Source organism: Cygnus olor, chromosome 1 (assembly GCF_009769625.2).
Source record: "Cygnus olor isolate bCygOlo1 chromosome 1, bCygOlo1.pri.v2, whole genome shotgun sequence".
NCBI lineage: Eukaryota > Metazoa > Chordata > Aves > Anseriformes > Anatidae > Cygnus > Cygnus olor.
Window position 1 is genome coordinate 10,928,572 of NC_049169.1, and position 21,612 is coordinate 10,950,183.

General features: G+C 36.8%; 1 protein-coding gene across 8 annotated transcripts in view; it reads left to right on the forward strand.

Moving 5' to 3' along the window:
• The window catches only part of HGF (hepatocyte growth factor), a 64,906-nt gene that overhangs the window by 15,327 nt on the left and 27,967 nt on the right, over positions 1 to 21,612 (forward strand). For 5 of the 8 annotated variants that reach the window (XR_005817141.1, XM_040548434.1, XM_040548447.1 and 2 more), the window contains 5 exons: positions 2,570 to 2,682; positions 3,220 to 3,334; positions 8,047 to 8,189; positions 9,892 to 10,012; positions 14,737 to 14,855. Coding sequence is in view for 7 of the 8 variants with exons in the window: in XM_040548434.1 (XP_040404368.1) it covers positions 2,570 to 2,682; positions 3,220 to 3,334; positions 8,047 to 8,189; positions 9,892 to 10,012; positions 14,737 to 14,855 (611 nt within the window). In the remaining variant the exon portion in view is untranslated. The remainder of the gene's footprint in view (positions 1 to 2,569; positions 2,683 to 3,219; positions 3,335 to 8,046; positions 8,190 to 9,891; positions 10,013 to 14,736; positions 14,856 to 21,612) is intronic. The other 3 variants (XM_040548455.1, XM_040548464.1, XM_040548482.1) reach the window with 1 other exon arrangement.

Consider the following 21,612-nt stretch of genomic DNA (forward strand, 5'->3'; position numbering starts at 1 on the left):
TAGTACGTGAAGCAGTACCCCATGAGTCTCTTCCCTGTGAGGTAGGTACCCAACCAAGATGAGGGTTTAACGTTGCTCTGGTTCTTTTCCACCAGAAAGTGGTAAATTAGTGGAGTCCAGGCATTACAGACTTATAAAAGGATCAGCCATTCCTAGATTGCTGGGTAAAGAAAAAAAAAAAAAAAAAGCTTTTGATTTATTTACTTATGATAACCTGTTGAAGTTATAATATACCCCTTCTCAGAGATGACCTTTCTTCCTTTCTCTTGTCTGTCATGTTTGCATAGATCTTGATCATCTTTAATAGAGTTGCAAGAGCCTTATACAGACTCATTTTTCCTACATAACACTATTGCTAAAATCCAACCCTCCCAACAAAGTATCCCTTAGATTCACTTACTTTTTTTTTTTTTACTTCATAATTATCTGTTCAACATTTTCTGCATTCCTTATCGGCTTTTTTTACCTACTGCTGAGCTGTTCTTATTCCTTTGTTTCACTACTAGTTGCAGTCCATTACCCCTGCTGTTTTCCTTAAGTTATCCTTGCAGCTTTTCCCACATTTTTTTAAGGATGAGAAAAACACAATATAGCTACTATTATACTGACTGTGCAGATGACTGTTGCATACATGTCACTTCCTTACCTACAAAGCTGTACCTGTCTTATCCTTTGTTATCTTCTTACTTTCTGTTGTGTCTTCTAGTTTCATATTTAGACAGCAAGGGGCTCTAGTGTAGACCACAGGATTCCAGAGTCTGGTCAGAAACTCTACTAACTATCTCAGTACAAATAGCAACAACAAAAATTGTTGTGATCGGCAATATCAGTAGAAGAAAGACCAAGAATTTGCTTAAATATGTTGACTTTGGAAGTGTAAAAACCCCCTCAATTTGGGTCCAAGAAAAGATTTGTAGAAACTTTTATGTACAAAAATGACTGAAGCCAAGCTGGAAAGAAACCAAAAGGCAACTGAAAGGCAAAAACTGAAAGAATTGTTTGTAAACAGTGCATTCTGCATTCCCACTTTAGGAGGGAGGAAGGGAAGGGAGAATGTAATTGGAAAGGCTTGAAAGGTCAAGGATATTTTTGTGAAGATGGAGTTGGAAGCACTTGGATATGCTCATATTTGAGAACTAGCCAGAAGAGAACAGAAGGCTGAACAAAGGCAGAAGGATGAAGGTTAGCAGGTTGGAAACATTTGGAGTCAACAGAGTAGAGAGCAGTTGGATGAAAAATCTGTTTGGTGATGGAAAAGATAATGAAGAGGATGTTTGAAAGAGGGAAGAGTGGGGAGGTTGGATAAGATCTTGTAATATTTTTAACTGAAGCCAGCAAGATCTCACACAGAAAAACTTGTGTGGCAAGAGGGGAATTAAATGGAAAGCGAGAGCTGTGAGTTGGGGGTGCAGTACATAGCCAAAGTAAAGATGAAGTGTAAGAAATCTGTGTGGCTTTTGCATACTATTAGGTGGTGTTAAAATGGCTTCTCAGGTCAGGACAAAATAGCTGAGATTTGAAATGACCAATGGCTGCCAGTTAGAAACACAGATTGTGTTGTGGGCTAAAGAAAATAGAGTCATGTGAGTGATTTATTATTTTTTTCTATTGAAAAATTAAGGCAAAAAAATCTTTGTTTAATTTTTGCTTATTCTTTTGTTGTTGTTGTTGTTGTTGTTGTTGTTGTAGTCGTTTGTTTGTTAATTGGAATAATTGTTATCCCGATCCAGACAGTTAAGTGTTTTTAAAACCCTTAAACATATTTTACCTACACTTAAAGAAATTCCTTTGAAAATGATGTTGGGAGGAAAAGCTCTTTATATTTCATTGAAAATATTGACAGAAAGTTCGCTTACTTTTCTGATTTCTGTTTGTTTTTCTTGCCTTCTTTACCCCACCCCCCCAATTTCACTCAATTCAACACTATTCCTGAAATATTTTTGAAGTACTCTACTCTTTAAAGCAGTTAAAAATAAGAGAGAGAAAAAAGAAAAAAAGAAAACTAACGCAAAGCAAGGATAAGCAGTAGGTACACTATCACAATTTAGATTATTCATAAAAATAAAAAATACAACCTTGTTTTCAAATAGCTCTGTTGTTTTAGGCAAGAAACAGAACTCCTTGTGCCTCATTTTTTCTCAAGCCATCAGAGTGGATAAACTATTAACTGTTAACCATTTCACAAGCATATTGTAAGTACAACAGAGAAGATGTTATAGAATATATATATATATTTGTTTTTTTCCTGCAGAAAGCAACATAACTGGGGACACAAATGCTGTCTCGGTCACATTTATCTCACTTTTAAAATAAAGGCCTTTAATGACAAGGGAACTCTTAGATTAGTGTGAACAACCAAGCCAGTATTTAATGTAGTGGCCACATCAAATTAATTTCTTTGTTTCTTTGTTCTTGTCATCACAGCTGTGGGTTTAAATAGTAATTGGGGCTGTTTCTCTGACTTTCCCAGTAAAAATAAATCTGATGTCATTGCATGCTCCTTGGCAAGCCATGTGTCATTATTATAAACCACACAGAGATTTTTTTCTCATCAAGATTTTCTTTGCAGGGCCTTTGCTTATGACAGAGTTACAAAACGGTGCCATTGGTTATCCTTCAACAGCTTGACAAATGGTGTGAGAAAGAAGCAAGACCATGCGTTTGATCTGTTTGAAAAGAAGGGTAACTGATTTATTTACTGATTTTGTTTTTCCAGCTATGGAAGGGAACAAAAGCAGAGGTCAGTCAGTGACTTTTTGGCTGTAGAGGCATTCTGGGTATAATACGGTTTCATACATTCTGAAAGCTGCAACTTACATCTTTATTTACAAATATTGTCCCTGTGTTGCAGAACTTAAAATCTCAGTTGTGTGTCTTACTGTTATTGACTTAATGTTGCTTTTTTTTAACTGTCTTAATAAGTGGAGGTGTTAAGTCCTGAGTCAAGTACTTTTGGTCAGTCAGACACTTTGATAATATTTTTGATAGCTTTCTTTGTCAGTCAGTTAGTGATCACTCATTTGAAAAAAAAAAAAAAAAAAGAAAAGAGAAAAAGAAAAAATACATGTGGACAATGAACGTTTTTTGAATAATGATGTCTTTAAAGAATATGAGAAATATATTATTTTTAATGTGAAAACTGACAGTGAGATTTATTTTTAAATACATTGAGAAACTGTTTAACCAAACTCCTAATTTTCTTCCCTTTTCTTTCAATAGACTATGTCAGGAATTGTATAATTGGAAAAGGAGCAGATTACAAAGGGACGATATCTGTCACCAAAAGTGGTATTCAGTGTCAGGCCTGGAACTCAATGATTCCCCATGAGCACAGGTAAGAGTTCAGGAGCAGAGACAGTGGGAATAATGCTCAGACAGCTTCTACAAAGCACAGTTTTACTTATTAGTAGACAAGGAATTTATGAGAACATTGATCTTAAACAACAAAATCTCCTAGGTGTACTCTTGCCTTTTCCCAAGAGATGTCATTCTCTAGGTCTCAGAAAATCCTTACCTTCTCAGTCTTTCTACAAAGAGTTCTCTCCCAGGGCTAGCCTGTGTGTCTGGATCCTTTCTTCCCCTGTGTTGGATTTTTTTTTAGCTCTTTATACCCTTTTGATCTCAGCTCCTGGCAGTAGCAAAACAGCTGCATTACTTCAGCCTGGAGTCTGGAAGTTTATCACTGTTTTCTAATGGGCTCCTAGGAAATGGGTCATTTAAAAAATACAGTATGGGAAACAAAAGCTATTGGGAATATTAGCCCACCTATTTGATCAGTATACAATTATTGTTACTATATTTTGTATAGATCTTATTCATTCTGTATTATTTGTAGTATTTGTTAAACTCTATAAAGCATTTAGATCAGGCAATAAATACACTGAAATTATTGATTGAATGATTTAAATCCTTTCCTTCAGATCATACAAGCACAATAACTAAAAACTGATGCAGCAGATATGGGACAACTTTTGAGTTTAAAACCTGGTATAGTGGGAACTGAGGACATATCTACACCCTGAGAACAGCCTGATTTCAGCTACACTAGCTAAGGAAAAGAGAAGAAAATGAAAAACTGAAGCCAGGAAGAGTAATGATAAAAGTAGATTCAACCATAGCAAAAGTTGCTGGAAACTAGGAAAAAATAAAAAATAATAAAAAAAAAGAGGTACTTTCCCACTCTTTGGCCATTTCTTTTTGACCCTTTCCATATTGGCTTCAGACGGTTAGATTATAAACTCTTAAGATCCAAAAAAGACATATCCTCTCACCCAATAATTTCCCATTCACGCTGCTGACTTTTGGTCTGTTCTCTCAGCATCAGCACTTTGTTTAGGAAGAGCCAAACTGGAGACTGCTAGTGAGACTGGGCTGTGCACTGCTCAGTCCTGTCCTGACCAAATCTATCCAGAGTTCAAGATGAGAGCTTGGAACAACATTAAAAGGTGAAGAATACTTGGGTTCTCTCCTGTTATGATGTGTTGCAGAGCTGAGCCTCAGGCTTGGACTTGATTGGACTTGACTGCTTACAATATAGTGTGTCTGATTTTCAGTGTTGGACTAGACCCATGCTTAATTGTGATCATATGATAAATGCCATCACCTCACATGGCAATGACCTCTTGAGACTCAATACCTTGAGGTATACAATCTTCATCTTTTAAAAATGAAATAATTCTCAATAATCACATCAGGAATGAGCATTAATTTCATATAATACACACGACTATATAATAAAAGAAGGAAAAGTGTATGGAGGGTATATATTATGTATCACTAAACTGAAATTTCATTTCAATCTGTAGCAAACACAGCTCTATCTGCTGAGAGACAGCCACTCTTGTATGATGAATTTTATGAGAATGACTTTTCTCCTGTCTTGTGCAATAAGTTTAATTTTTGAAAGGTCACTGGATAAATGAGGTGGCTGAATGCTAATTTTGTTTTTCAACATCAGAAAATATGATTTCATCATCAGAGACATGAGGGAGATGGGAAGAAGCAGACAGTAGTGGTGTGTTTGGAACTTATTAGTATGAAAGGCTTAGATTTTTAGGTCAGTTTTTCTCAACATCTGATTATCACCAAGTGCAATTTAGAAAATAAATCCCCCTTTTTTTTTCATGTTCAAAGGAGAGATGTACTTTATTGATTTTTTCTTGATCTTTCCAGAAAAAAATAAAATAACTTCAGACTTTAAACTTGTGTTTGGATTTAACTAATGATATATTTAATTAATTTGTATTCCCGTAGAACCTGGAGACTCCCAACTGAAATCAGGATTACATTATTTTAGTTTCTATCCTAGAAAACCTTACAAAACTCTCCTTACAAAACTCTCTCTATATATTTTTGTTTCTTAAGAATTTATTACCTAAGTGGCTCAAAATAATATAAAAAAGGTCAAAGAGAGATGGTCTCAAGAGTAGACCAATACTTCACAGGCTTTTTGCTAGCTTCCAGCAACTTTAGCTGTTGTTGAGTCTGCTTTTACCATTACTCTTACTGGCTTCAGTTTCTGTCTCTCTTCTCTTTTTCCTTAGCTAATGTAGTTGAACTAAATCAGTACAAAGATTTAGGAGTGGCTCTATTGTATAATTTTGGGTGAGTCTTTACTCTGCCTCATCATTTCCTCCCTCAAGAACGTTGCTTCAATACCTGTTGAATCCATTTGTGTATCTGACCCATCTTGAGTTTTTAATGTTATCCATTTTTTATTTTTATTTTTTTTTAATGTTGTGATAGTATATCTGACATAATTTGAGATGTTTTTTCTCCTGTATTTTCTGAGCAGAAAGATTTTCCAGCAGGAAAATTAAATAACTTTTTCTAACCTGCACTGACACACCACATTAAAGCATATACAGATTGAAATGCCCCATCAGAAAAGTGTGTCCAGGACTGTCTTTAGTTAAATTTTTTTTGAGAGATTTATTTTACAAGACTAGAGAAGAGAAACAGAAGCAACAATTTCATAAGCAGCAGTGATGACACAGAAATTATTCTCTTCAAGCACCAAAAATAAGAAAGGCACTTTTAAGTAGTGTTTCCACGTTGCCTTGACTAGAACCACAATGTGATTAACAGAGGTATTTTCCACTTCAGTTAATTCAAAGATTTCATTAACTGGAATAAAACATGATTAAAATGTCACATTGGAATTGCTGGAATTTTCTTTTTCTCTCCATTTATTTATTTATTTATTCATTCATAACATGGAATTTGCCAAGGACAGCAGGGACTATATAATTCTCTTTTGCTTTTGTATATAAAATACATCAGCATCATAAAGACTGTCCCCAGTGCTTAGTTTGGATTCCTGAGCTGCAAGTTTCTACATTCCTCTAAAGAAAGTTAGATAAAATTTTATACCATTTCTTTTCACTAAAATAGAGATACTTTTTATTCCCTTGTTGATTACAGATAAAAAAGATTATTTTATTTTTTTTTAAAGTACAAAAAATGCAGAATAAGTTATTGGGATAAAAAGTGTACTTTACTTGTGATATTCTACCAGAATCTAAGCATATTGAAGAAAAACATGCAAAAAATCTTAGAAGTCACAAAAATGAAACTAATTTATTAAATTGAATTACAGGTTTTGTGTGATCCCCAAGGTGTTTTGCACAATTTTTCAATTAACCAAGAAAAAAATGAAATTTTCATAGGATTGAACATAATCCTGAATTATAATTTACCTGATGTTGGAGTAACATTGCAAGGAAACTGCCAGTGAAAAAACACTGGGTTTGTCTGTAAAGTACAACTTGTGTGGTGATAAACTCTTAGGTCAGGCTCCTTACTACAGGGTTAGCTGTTTCCCCACCTAAATTGTGGGGAAAAACAATTATTATTACTTTTACTTATTAATATATATACATGCCTATGTATATATATATGTCTGGGTGAATGTGTGAGTGTCTCTAGAGGTAAGCACATCCCTTTCCAGGTGGATAAGAAGACAAAACCTTGGCCCTAGAGAGTTTATATTTGATGGACTGGGCATTGAAATGGAAGTCTCATACTGAAAATGTGTGTTAGGGCAAAAATATAGTATCAATACACATTTCTATTCAATCCCTAAAGACAAATAAAGTGCTTAACATTGCCTTGAAAACCTCTGATGTAAAGGAAAAATGCCAAGGGATATTGCTATTTAATAGGCCTTGCACCAAAAGCAGAAAATATAGTGAAAGGGTAAGCAAAGTTTTAGTCATCAAAGTTTTAGTCAGAGAGGTTCCTGTTAAATGACTTACTTTGTACAAAAGCACTGACAAGTAGATCTCTATGTAGCAGACCCTATGGTGACAACAGTTGGGCTTTCTGGCAGAACATGAAGCAAGACAGCTAAGGCAGTACCTGGGGTAATTTCTGATGCTTAAATTCAAAGCAGTCGTGGCCTCAGGTAGTGAAGACCTCTTGGTGTGGTGTGTCACAACACTCAACCTTGTTCACACTAATTTCCTGGTACTCAGGTCTAGCTGTTGCCTGACCAGGCATGGGAAGAGACCTCTCTGTTTGTAAGCTATGTGGAGCAGGTGCACACCATCCCGGCTGGGCTGAGCCTGCTATATGCACACAAGGTGTGTATGAACAGCAGGTCTGATGGGCCAATGGACCCAATGAATTTTACACCTATGCCCATAATAAATTCCACCTGCCTTTTCCAGGGGTATTCTACTGCTCTGTGAGTAGTTACAAAATGGTGAAGAAGAGAGAAGCAAGGGTTGGCAGGGAGTGTGCTGCTGCCACCAGCTCTGTAGCAGATAGCTGTCTCTGGGTGCTTGAGGGATGGGAGTAAAACTTGCTAGAGTAAGCTACAGGCCAGACAAATTATCACAGACTTGGGCCATTGATTGAGTAATCCTGCCTGAAGATGTGTATTTGTGTATGGACATATATTTTTGTGTGTGCAGGCAGAGTGGAGGGAGGGTGGAGGGAGAAGGAAGCTGAAATGTGATTGTTTCTAGCTGTTTATAAAAATAGTATGATTAACACTGAAGTTTGCATGCTCTTATACTGTAATGATTGTCATTCTAAAACTAGCTTTTTGCCTTCGAGCTATCGGGGTAAAGACCTGCGGGAAAACTACTGCCGAAACCCCCGAGGGGAAGAGGGAGGGCCGTGGTGTTTCACCACCAGCCCAGAGACACGCCACGAAGTCTGTGACATCCCCCTCTGCTCAGAAGGTAATGTGGCAGTGCTCATGTGAAAAGATGTGTTTTCTTGTATAGAGAGCAGGTACACAGAACTTCTTTTACCTTCAGTAACACTCACCTATGGACTTTGCAGCAAGGAAAGGTGATTTCTTATCAAGAATGAATGCTGTAGCAAGAAATGCAGTTGTTAGAGAAAAAGGTCTTTTTACATTCTGGTAATCTGGAAAACTTGAACAAGCTTTCAGGTCATGGAGAAGCTGAAACACTGAAGTAGTGCTGGGTGCACAAATGTGTCCCTTATTTCATTACCTAGTTTACAGTAAATCCTTTAACAATTTCAGCACAACTGGATGATAAAATTGTCTAGTTGCATTCCATGATTAAATCAGCTTTCCTTCTTTTTGATGAAAATATATGGGTAGTGAATTACAGGACAAATGTTCAAAGTAAACACACATTTTGTTTACCAAATGAAAAATGCTGTAAACAAGTAAAACTTTTTAGAAAGGCAATCCCTTTACACTTTCAAGTCACAGAATCTGAAAACAAATTGATGCGTACCATCACATTTGTTGACTTTCATGTTTTGTTAACTTCCAAACCAAACTCCATATCTTGCTAGTCAGCCAATTCAGTTCCAGTCAATCAACCCATTTAAATTCTCAAGATAGGATGCCTTCAATTTTCCAGCTAATATGTTATGTTCAATAGCTATGCAAGGGAAAGGAGGAAGGAAGAGAATGATTTACAAGGAGCTTGAAAATCTATTAAGAGATAACATTTAAAGATCAGTTTAAGGCAGCTTCAAATGGGATAAGACCTGGAGCTCACTGCAGGATCAAGACTTTGGTAACTTTTGACTGAAGAGTGAGATTTGTAGTTGCATAAATTAATATTTATTAAGTGCTCCTTAATTACTACTGCTCTAATTAGGGGGCACTTGAGAAATGTGTCTGTAGTTAATTATGGTGATTTTATGCTATATTTTAAGACTTCTCATTCTATATTGTGTAGCATATTTTGTTCAGCTGCAATTTCAAATCCCTGTAGTGGCTTTTGCTCACTCTCCTGCCACCCCCCACTTTCTTAAACCAAGACTGAAAATGTATCATCAATTAAGCTGCCAAAAAGAATTAGTATCAAAAAGAAACAGCATCATATGTAACTAAAAATGCTAAGAATTTAAAGAGACAGTACATCCTGAAATTTCTGATTCAGACATTATTCTGCACTTAACCTGGTGTTATTATAGAGCTCTGTATGACTTAGAGTGATTTAGAATTATAAATGATAGTTATTTAGAAAATATCACCTCTAAATAATAATCCTTCCCCAGGTGTGTGTCTCTCCCTGTAACTGTAGCATTTTCAACTGGGTGTGCAGGACATTAGAGAGCAGAACAACTCAACGAAATCTCTGTAATAGGAAAAATTAGAAAGCAGCTAGGAACATGAGCCTCTAACAGCTCACACCTACCTGCTTCCAAACCATAAGAGTCCCATAAAGAGGTACCAGACTTAGGCATCTGGATTAGATCTGAGGGAGAGATACAATTCCAAGGGACATTTCCCATACCAAGGATCCCTGACTTAAAAGATAACAGGTTTTATGTCTTTCTAGGCTGCTTTCATTTTATAACAGCAGGGATATGATTTGTGCGTGTGTGTGTGTGTGTGTTAAAATTCACCAGCATAAAAAATAACTAGTATGCTATTTGTTTGTTTGTTTCTAGTTGAATGCATGACCTGCAACGGAGAGAGTTACAGAGGGCCAATGGATCATACTGAGTCAGGCAAGGAGTGTCAGCGCTGGGATCTTCAGAGACCACACAAACACAAATTTCGTCCTGAGAGGTAATCTCCTCCTCACTCCCAAGCAAATCTGTGTGGTTTTAATTTGAAAATTATACATATTCTGGAAGCAGCTGGGCAAAATAAGCATTATCTGAGATGAAATTAATGGAGTTTATCAGTTTTAGCTCTTTGGGGATCTGGCCCATGATATGTGCAGGTTGGTTACAGTCATGATGGAGATGCAGGAAGGAGACTAGTGACTATTTTGTGCAGCTGTGGCTCCATCCTAATTCTGTGTAGTGCACTGATTTACATGCAATGCATTAGTTGGTCAAAATTTCCTCCCTAGCCTCAATATCAGTAAAAGAAGTCACCTCTGAATGTTTCTGCATATATTGTTATACAGCTTCACTTAGCTTAAAATACCTTAAAAATATTACAAAGTAAGTAACAATAAAAATGTATTTTTTTCTTTATGTTAGAGTTCTTAATACACTTAGTGAATATGAATGTGTGCCATTACACAGTATGATCCTTTTTTGAACTATTGAACAGCTTTAAAACTGTAACTGGTGTTCTGCTCTAATCAGCTTTATGTATCCAATCTGTTTGACCACTGCGTTTGTTCTACCTGGAAAAACAGATCATTCTGTTTAGCATTTTATGGATTAATGTTTTAGACTTTTATATATGTAAGACTTAAATTTATACTTATATATATACACATATATATTCAGTAATAGCAAGACAAATTGTATCTCCTTTAGCATTTTTCCTAGAGGGTAGAATTCACCTAACTGCAGAGGGTCATCTGTAACACACCATTCTGGAAGGATTTTGTGGGGAGGTTTAGGCCATGCAGGAGGACATTTGTGTCTCTCTTAAATTGGACTTAGATTTCTTTTTATTTTACTCTGGCTTTTGGATTAACTTCACTTTTAAAATGGATTGAATAACCTTCAGCTGCTGGAGAAAGACTGCAAGAATCAACAATCTCAGAATGTTCGAGATCTTTCACTGAAAGTATCTTCATATATTTTAAAGTGTTCCATTAAATATAGCCTAATTTTTACACTCTGAAATACAGTACTAGTGGATTTTAGAAAGTCTGATTTTTTTTTTTTTTTTTTTTTTTTTTTTTCAGTAAAACATTAAGTGTCTGCAGTTTTTGAGTTTACGTGATATAAACTTTTTTCCCTCTTGGCTCAGATGATCTGCTTCATGAATAATAGCAGGGTCTCCCATGGCTCTGCTACAATAAATATTTTGTATTAGCAGTCTGGGACTGAAGACAATCTGTTTCTGAGTTTTGCCATGCACTTGCTGTGCATTCTAGGATAAGTCACAGAAAGAATGTTTTTCCTTAGGAATGAATCATTTATAGAACTTCTGGGTACAAACTAACAATTTTACTGTCAGAAGGAAACTATTTTTCTGTTAGTTTTGGTTTGTTCACAAAATGACTTTTCAGACTAGCTGCAGTCTCACTAGTAATCACTTTCCTCCTTAAACATTTCCCACTGAAAATATCTTCCTGATCGTGTTCAGACTGTTTCTTTTCTTTTCTTTTTTTTTTTTTTTTTTTTAAAAAAAAAAAAAGCTATTGAAAAGCAATCCATGTGTATTGAACCAATCTGTTAATGCTTTCACAACTGTAAACTCCAGGATATTTCTAAGACACTGATGTTAATTAACTTTATGAAATGATCACTAAAGGTAGTGACAATTACACTTTGATTATCTTAGCTCTTTATTTTATTTTATTATTTTATTTTATTTTATTTTATTTTATTCACATTTTAATGAACATTTAAGTTGTAAATAAGGGAGGAAGTCTGGAACAAATGATCAATTAAAATACAGCAGTCTCTTCAGGGGCTTGTTCTATATTATCTAGGAGTAATGTGAATAACCTGGAAACCAAGAAGGACTAGTATAGCTGGAAAGATTTTAACTTATTTGCATTTATGGATGCATCAATTGCAATGATGAAGAAAGAGAGGTAAGACTAATAATCTTTTCAAGTGCTCCATAATCTACCTGCTTTCAGCTCAGGGTGAATACATGTCACTTTTCATTTTTGTCACCTCAGTGAATTGTTCCAGATTTATTCCCTTCAGAGGAATTACTGAAGAGAATTCTTAATACCTGTTAGATGTGATTGAAGCTAGCAGTAGGAACTCCCCCAGACAACTCCTGGATGACCCATTTTTAGCCTTCAGTGGATGCAGAAGCTCGAACTCCCTCATGTTAGGCAGGATTATGCCTCAATGTGGAATATAGACCATTGAGGATAATGGCTTAGACAGACATTGGAAAGCATTGAGAAGCAGCAGTTCTCTCCTGTTACACTTATATTTTCTGCTCAGAAACAAATATGCTGTGGAAATAGGTGCTTATTGCATAAAGGAATGTAGGGTTGAAGTGCAATATATGGGTTTAATAGATGTAGGTATTCTTTTATTAACATAAACTGGTTCATATCTCCGTTAAGAAAAATTTGTATTATACAAAAATAAATTTTCAGTACTGCATGCCTTTTAAAATTAAAAAAAAGGGGAAAAGAAATATTGCTAAAGCAACAGTTTCAGACACTAGGTTTCAGTTTAGTCACAGCAGAGCTAGACATCAGCATCTGTCTATTTAAAGAGAATAAATGTCTCTTCATCTAACATCCTTTTTTTCTTTCTTAGAAACTGAGAAAAAAGTCTTGATTTTGACACCAGATGTATATCTTTATGCTTCATTTCAGTTTCAGCAGGAAAGTACAGCTACTTCTGTTTCAAAGGTTCTGAAAGATCTTGGAAACCTTGGGGTCTTTGTTGGGTGTGAGCAAGAGATCTGTGCCCAAGTGAATTACAGGGAGAACAAATCTGCAGAGCAAAGGGACAAGCTCTCGGGGAATCTTGTGTTGTGGAAAAGTGTGGAATAGTTTGAAGCCTCATTGTCATATGAGGCTCTGGGGACTGTAAACTGAAAAGATGAGGCTCTTTGGGGCTTATATTTGTGTCTTAAAGGTGTTTGCCTTTTCTGTAGGAACTGAGAAACTGTTACTTGCTAAATATAAAAGAACGCAGAAACGGGCCTGAGAATTTTGTGGGAAGAACCAGTGACTGGAAAGGTTCTGGGTTCTGGAAATATCTTCGTACCCTTCTCTAAGTAGATACAGTAGGTGGAAAGATGCAGTTCATGAACAGCACTCTATCTGACAATGATGGTCAGAGCTAGGTCCCTGAAGAACTATTATATCTATTGTCAGCTACTTACTGATACCATTTTGACATGCCAACAATACTAGGAAGGATAGAGTGTTCAATGCTATGCAAGACATCCTTCTAGAAAGTGGATTCTTTACATACCCTGTTTTCCTGAGTGGCTTTAGGGAGCTATGACTGCAGGGACCTTGCCATTCTTGGACTCACCTTGGTAACATGGACTGCTGTGTTACTTGGAGCATACACTGCTGACATCAAACTTCATCACTGCACTTAACAGGTGCCCAAAGCCATCATGTTTTCAGCTACACTGTTAGCCTGTTAACTGTTTGCTTCTGAAATCCTTGGACTCAATATGTTCCTTTACAGTTTCTCTTCTACCTAACAGAAAATGGTGTGCTGCTGCTAAATCTGAAACTACCACATCTTCAGCATCCTTTAAATTTTCATTTTTTTGAGATATTTCCTTGGGTTTCTTTTGAATTCTACTTGAATTCTGTTGCTGTCCCTTGCATCGATGAAGGAGCCTGATTTATCCAAAGGAGTGGGAGATCATGTTGCAAATGTATGAGTCAACATTAGGGTAATTGGTTGATAGAAAAAACATCCTAGCAAAAACACATGCTTGCAAATCATATTTTCCAATGCTTGTGTGAAACACATCTGCTTGCAGTTGTAAATGGGTTCAGGTTCCTAGGTAGTTACGTTCTTTGTTCTCTTACATATATTTCATGTTTTCCTCAGGGGCAAGTCTACTTTTTGTTTATTTTACAAACAAGTTTCCTTAAAACTGGAAAGACAAGACAATTTGTATGCACTGGTGAAATTTTTTTTTTTTCATTTATCTCCTTCTCTTTAAGTTCATTGATGTTTGTATGAGACTTTTATACAAAAAGAGCCTCCTTATCTTGAATCTCTGCCTGACAGCTCAATAGTGGCAGCAGGAACGTGGAAATAATTAAATGGTACAATAGTTTTAAATCCTAATGAGATAAAGTGAGACGGAAGTTAATTCCTTATTTTCCTCCTTTTTTTCCTCAATGCTTGAAATGAGGGCATGACCTAGAACTAGCTCTGTTACGAAAATGGAGCTATCATTAGTAACAGAGCTATTGAAAATAGCTTCCAATTTGAACGCAGGGCTGTTGCACTGAAAAACCTGTTTTCTTAATGAGTCCGGCCTGCTAAGCAGTGTTTATATAATCCACACTTAATTGGGCTATTTCAGAAAAAAAATGAGTGGCTTTAGAGTCTGGTCATCAGTTGACAGACACAAGAGCAAGAGTTTAGCAATTAGCAGTTACTCCATCCGGTGGCCTTTGCATTAGCACAGCAGGGAATCCCTTCTGTGGAGGCCTGATTCTGTTGCACACTTGGGAAGTGATTTTGTTTTATTAACTTGTAATAGTGGTAAGGAGTATCTGATCCATCTCACAGGATCAGACCAGAGGTTAATAGGAACTGATTCTTGTTTGCCTCTGCTGAAGCCAGTCCTTTATGTACCTTATACAAGCCTGTGTAGTATTGCCAGGAAGACTTGCTTGACACGTTTCTCGTTGTGGTTTGCAGATATCCTGACAAGGGCTTTGATGATAATTACTGCCGCAATCCTGATGGCAAGCTGAGACCATGGTGCTACACTCTTGACCCTAACACCCCCTGGGAGTTCTGTGCAATTAAAACGTGTGGTGAGTTCAAGCAAAATTTATTACTTCCTTTTCCTTTTCAAAATTTGGACACAGATAGTTCAAGCAATATAGGACCATAGACAGTTCATTCATTGTACTTTGTTGACTTAAAACATAACATTCAATGAGGAGTTCTTATAATGACATTGTGTTTAATTTGGATAGGAAATAAAAAAGTTGTGTTACTTAGCACTGGAATATACATATATGTGCATGTCTTATATACAGGGACCTATCAAAATGTAGTAAAATCAAGAACTAACAAAATCAGGCAATGTTAACATGAAGATCTCATGTGGAATATTAGTTTGACCATGTTGGGCTTCTGCATTACAGTTTGAGAGTAGATTCATGTATAACAATTTTGAGTAGTCCTCCTTCCCTACTCAGTGCTCTATCAGCAAATCTTCTTTCCTTTATTTTCCTCTTGTGCATTGTGCAGTTCTAGGCCTTGCTTCCTGCACACTATTCAGCTTTGTGTTGAAGACAGGATTATTTATTTCCCATGGGTTTCTTTGTGATATTCATCCCTCTGGTATGAAAGCACTCCACAGGCAATTAATTTAGTTTCATTCTGCAACTATGAAATGGTGGCTTTTGTTATCTTCATTTTACAGACAGGGAATCGAATCAAAGTGATATTAAGATATGCAAATATTGGATGCCCACTTTGAGATGCTTTACATTAATATTTTTAGAGACTTTACCATTGTGGGACACATTCTATGTTCAAAGTTCAGATTCTGATGACTTTGTGATATCAGTGCCAGCTTTATTCTACTGATAATTAGGTGTCTTAATTGAGCAGTACAAGGACAATGAGGAAGATAAAATATTGGACCCCTCTTGAAAACTGCAGTGAAGTAATTTTTCTAGTTTTATGGGAATGTTGGAGCTGAGGTAGCTGCTAGAAATAAGTTTTGTAGGGACAAGTTTCTGTCAGGAAACCAAGATTTGCATTTCTGAAATTCCTTGCCTCATTCGCAGATTGCAATTTATACAGCGAATGAGATGTGGGATCTACAGGGGATAGTCTCCTATCCTATCTCCAATACTTCTCATTGTCAGATCTAGGATACAATTTTTTTTTTGACCTAAAAGAATTGCCATCCTGTGACATAATCAATGTGTTAGCAAAATATTAAAGACTGTCTCATAATACTCAGGGAGTTTTTCACTTTACTCAAAATGTGGTGTTGAAAAATTATTGGGAGTAGAGGCAACTTCTGAAAACAAGACATGACTCTGACAGAATCCCTACTGTAAAAGTCTGTCAGCTTCATACGTCCCAGCCCTGTGGCAGAGCTGCCAGGAATACAGGCAGGAAAGGGAAAACAGTGGTTTTAGATTTTCTGTAAAGAAGAGGCGAGGGGAAGTTTCCCAGTGAAAAGCACAGTGTCCTGTTTGCTCAAAAGAAAGTCAGTTTCTCTTAGATCTGCAGAGTTTGGGAAACTACAAATTCCATTGTTGTTCTGCTCAAATTTTGACCAAAATTAAGTGTTAAGAAAAAAAAAAAATCCTCAGAACTAGACATTCTGCTTTTCATCTAGCTCTAAGTGTCACTTCAGTAGGCTTCTGTCATTGTAAAATTTATTTAGCTCTCTTAGGAGAAGGATAGAAGAAGAAACTAGATTCTATTAAAAAGAACATTTTAAGCTCATCTGGAACTGAATTTACTTTTCAAAAAAAAGGAAAGAAAAAACAAATTATTTTTATTGAATATTTTCTTTGATTTTCAGACATCTCTGTATTTTTATTATTATTTGCTTAAATCAAGATAAACAGCTATGAGTGTGTCTCAAATCTAGACAAAAAAGTGACAGTGGTGGACCTTATACAAAAGCATGTTTTCACAACATAATCCTGTGTGTTTGTTTTTTTTTTTTCTTTAGTTTTGGATACATATTTATATATCAAAGAATCACAGAATGGTTGATGTTGGAAGGCACTTCTGGAGGTCATCTGGCCATTTCCTTGCTCAAGCAGGTACACCCAGAGCTGGTTGCCCAGGACCGTGTCTAGACAGCTTTCTAAAGTCTTCAAGATGGGAGACTCTACAACCTCTCTGGGCAACCCATTCCACTTGTTCATGACAGTACAGAAGTGCTTCATGATGTTTAGATGGAACCTCTTGTGTGCCAGTTTCTACCCATTACTCTTGTCCTGTCATTGGGCACCACTTAAAAGAGGTTGTCTATGTCTTAATTGCATCCTCCCTTCAGGTGTTTATAGACATTGATAAGATCCCCCTTGAGCCTTCTCTTCTCCAGGCTGAATAGTCCCAGCTCTCTCAGCCTCTCCTCACAGGAGAGGTGCTCCATTCCTTTGATCATCATGGTGGCCCTCTGTTGGACCTTTTCCAGTATGTCCAGGTCTCTCTTGTATTGGGGACCCCGAAATGGACACAGTACTCCAGGTGTGGCCTCACCAATGCTAAGTGGAGGGGAATGATCATCTCTGTTGACCTGCTGGTGATACTTTGCTTAAAGCAGCAAGGATACCATTAGCCTTTAGCGGCAAGGGCGTATTACTGACTCATGTTCAACTTGGTGTCCACTAGGATGGACAGAAAGCTGAAAGTTGTGTGGCCTAAAGCATATCCTGGTGCCTGGAGTTGTTCCTTTCCAGGTGTAGAACTCCACACTTCTTGTTGAACTTTATGAGATTCTTGTCAGCCCACCCCTGCAGCTTGCCAGGGTCCCTTTGTATGGCTGCACAGCCCTTTGGTGAGTCAGACACTCCTCCAGTTTCATGTCATCTGTGAATTTACTGCACTCTGCTCCGTCGTCGAGACCATTAATGAAGATGTTAAACAGGACTAAACCCCGTATTGACCCCTGAGGTACTCCACTTGTTACTGGCCTCCAGCTAGACTTTGCACCACTGATCCTCTGAGTCCTGCTGGTCAGCCAGTTTTCAATCCACCTCACTGTCTGCTCATCCAGCCCATACTTCAACAGCTTTTCAATGAGCATCTTATGGGGGACAGTGTCAAAGACCTTACTGAAGTTCAAGAAGACAATATCCACTGCACTACCCATATCCATCAGACTGGTGATTTCAATTGAAGCTTACCAGGTTGGTCAGACATGACTTCTTCTTGGTCAATCCATGCTGAGTGATAATGATTTTCTTCTCCATCATGTGCTTGGAAATGGTTTTCAGGATTAGCTGTTCCAACATCTTCCCAGGGACTGGGGTGAGGCTGACCAGCATGTAGTTCCCTGGGTCCTCCTTCTTGCCATTTTTAAAGATGAGTGACATTTGCTTTTACCAGTCTTCAGGCACTTTTCCCAGTTGACAAAAGACTATAGAAAATGGTCTCACAATCACATCTGCCAGCTCACTGAGAACTTGTGGATTCATCTCATCAGGGCACATGGACTTCTGAATGTACAGTTTGTGCAAGTATTCCCTGACCTGATCGTTTTCCTCCAAGGGTACATCTTCTTTGCTCCAGCCACTCAGCCTGGTCTCTGGGACCTGGGATTCCTGAAAGCCACTCTTGCTGGTAAAGACTGAGGCAAAGAAGGCATTCAGTACATCAGCCTATAAGTATACACTGGGGAGAGAGAGAGAGAAGGGAATGGCTCTGGCATGAGCAGTGAGCAGTGGCTAACTAAAAGTGGAAGCAAGGGATTCTCTGTCTTTACTTTGGAATTCTTAACAAACCAGATTATACCTTGTCTTGTACTTCCCCAATCCATCATTCAGAGTATTGTCTCCTCGCTTGCTCTTGGTTTGGGACAGTGCAATGTCTTGGGGTGTCAGTTACTTCTTGTCAGTCAGTCAACTGCCTAAAATGCAAAGGTTGAGTATGAACACTCTTAATGTACTCCCTGGCAGGGAGTAAGTGAATTTATTCTGCACTCTCATAAATCATTGTAAATCCAGTACAAATTAGTTAAAATTAGTAAAATTATTCCATCGTGGAAAAGTGATAATAATTTGCCACTTTGGATAATGTCAGTAATCAGACCCTACAGAGACTGAGGAAACTTAACAGGACACCAATACTTGTTTTGTATCAGGCACCCATTAAGTCCATCCATCTTGAAAATCTTGTCTGTGAACTACAATACTGATTCATGCAATCATATCTAGAGTTTTTGATTCTCTGAACATTTACATCCAGCCTTTTTACATTATGAACGCAATCTTGTTTAACTCTGTAACTGAATTGTCTTTCATTAAAGTTATTTTTCTTTTAACAAAGCTGAGCTTCCCACATTTCTCTAAATATTAGATAATACATGAATCATACGTGGTCTAATAGATTTATTCTTTTCCTGTGGTAGATGTGATTTTATTACGAAAATAAAAATATTCCTAAGTTACAGCTGACTGTTTCACAAATGCAACTTTTATAAACCTTTATCCTTTGGCATTTCCTGAGCTGATGTGTCAGTGTTCTGAGGATTCACATCTGGCTTTGCTGGTCACGCAAGCTTACAGTCCATGTAGCTCTTAGTATTTACAGCTTGAACTAAGTTTTATAAAATCATTGGGTGGGAGAGCAAACTACTGTAATGTTACTTTTTTCTGCATAAATCACAATTATATCATAGTTCTGAAGAAAATATAATTCCAATACCAGCATCACCAAATTTAAATGAAAAATATAAATCAACAATGTGATGAAAACTTTTTATCTCATTTCTAGGCATAAGTTCATAACATTAAATGTAAATTCTTTCTTTAATCTTCAGCTAGAAAGTATATTAAGATTAGTGGAAATTTCACATGCAATTTCACTTCAGTTAATACTGCAGTATTTTCACTGCAGAAAACTAGATCTTTGGAAATTACTGAAGAAATTTATATGGGGAAGAGTACAGAAGTAATGATCTCAAAAGTGTTGATATTTTCAAAGGATGTTTAGCTTATGACATTGCCCTCTACACAAAAAGCAGTGCTGCCCACTGCTTTTATAAACAAAAGAAGGAATTAATTGCAGATATTACAGTTATATCAGCAGCTCGGTGACTGGAAAGTCAAGGCAAAATATCAGTGCCCCGTTTTGAGTTTTCTGTCTTTCTTGAGGCACATAGAAAAACTGTTTTCCCGCCACCTAGCAGGGAGCCCAAAACACTAGACCATTCTGGGTTTCAGTGGCTGCTCCATTTTCTGAAGCTGTGTCTGTGTGCAATTTCAGTACACTAAAAAGAGAACATCATGAGTTATATGTCTTTATAGTTTTGTGGTTTGGATTCTCACACAGGTTTTTAATTCCTATGTTGAGGACTGTTTATATATTTTACAAGAAATACTAATTAAAAAAAAGTGCTCTGCAAATCCAAGGCCTTGGACAACGTACAAAAACGTAGGTGTCCTCTCTTTGGGGGAGTGACCACACGGCAGCATGCTGCTTGTGGCTTTAGTTACATGTCATGAGTGCTAGTATGCTCTATAGCCAAAATGCTGACAACAGCTCATATACAAAATTTTAGGCAAAAAAAGTCAGTGGAAGGAAGCATTCATAAAATAAATATGTTTTTAAGACTGAAGAGACAGGAGGGCATTGTAACTTTATTTCCAAGCACAGAAGGCAGCATAAAACATGGTGGCTTACAGCCAGGGCTGTGAGAAAGAGATGACAGGATCAATTAGGGATTAGAGATGGCTCAAGCTGCAAAAATTGGATCTGGATTAAGCCTTCAGGGACCCCAGGATTGGTTTGAAGTTGCTCACATATGTGTCTGTGGTTTTGGCTTGAGACAATTTTTAGTTAGAAGAGAGGATAAAAAGACAACTATAATAGCAATAAGAAGTGTAGGATGAAATGAAGAAATGGAAGCAATAACAGCAAATTTGAAAAAAGAAAATGGCTATTATTTTGCCATGAATGAGGATATGGACTACAGGGAAGAAAGGAGTGGGTAGCTAGGGTAGCTAATACTTCTTTTTTTTTTTTTTTTTTTTTTTTTTTTAAAAAAAAAAAAAGAAAGCCATATTTCTATGGATGAACTATAAAACAGAGAGGTACTAAGGCCCACAAATGAGGAAGCTACATTTGTCAGTCATTTGAAAGATGCAGAGCTACATGTAATTATTATGTTAAGGACAGTGTTTAGTTGCTGCTTACCTGATTTCCAGCCAACCCAGCTGATTTTATTATGGATTTAGTTTTTGCTCCTAGGCAATAGGCATGGGTGACTGGAGACCTAAATTCCCTGAGATAATTCAATAACGGCCTGAGTTTGATGGAAAGCAAGTAATAAAACAGCGAAGTGAGAATCTGAGTGTAAAATTAAACATTGCAGTGTATCTACAACTTTTGGGAAGGCCAAAAAAATCACCAATATTAGATTACTCATCTTTTTAAAACAGATATTTAAACTGCCCACTTGAATGTGAAGTTCTGATAAACGAGTTATTTGTTCAATCACAGTATGTAAACAAATAAATGTGCCACTCAGTTTAAACATAATATTTATGTAAGATAAAGATGTTTATGGAACAGAGTGAGTGAGAAGAGACTGGTGTTTAGTAGTAGATAAAGTATTACCTTCCACCTTGCTTTACATGGAAACATAGCAGAGCTGTAGCATTCATTGCATATTCCGTTGCTTTATTCTATGTTTCCTCAAAGAGAGTCTTTCTGAGATTCTTTTAGTTATTTCTATGAGAGTTTTGAAAGTGAGATTTAAAAGCTCCTCCGAACCTGCAGAGAAGTTTTAACTGTGAAAATCTGAATCCAGATCAAGGTTTTGAATGGATTAAAACCAAAACTGTATTTAAAGCTTAGTTGTAGATA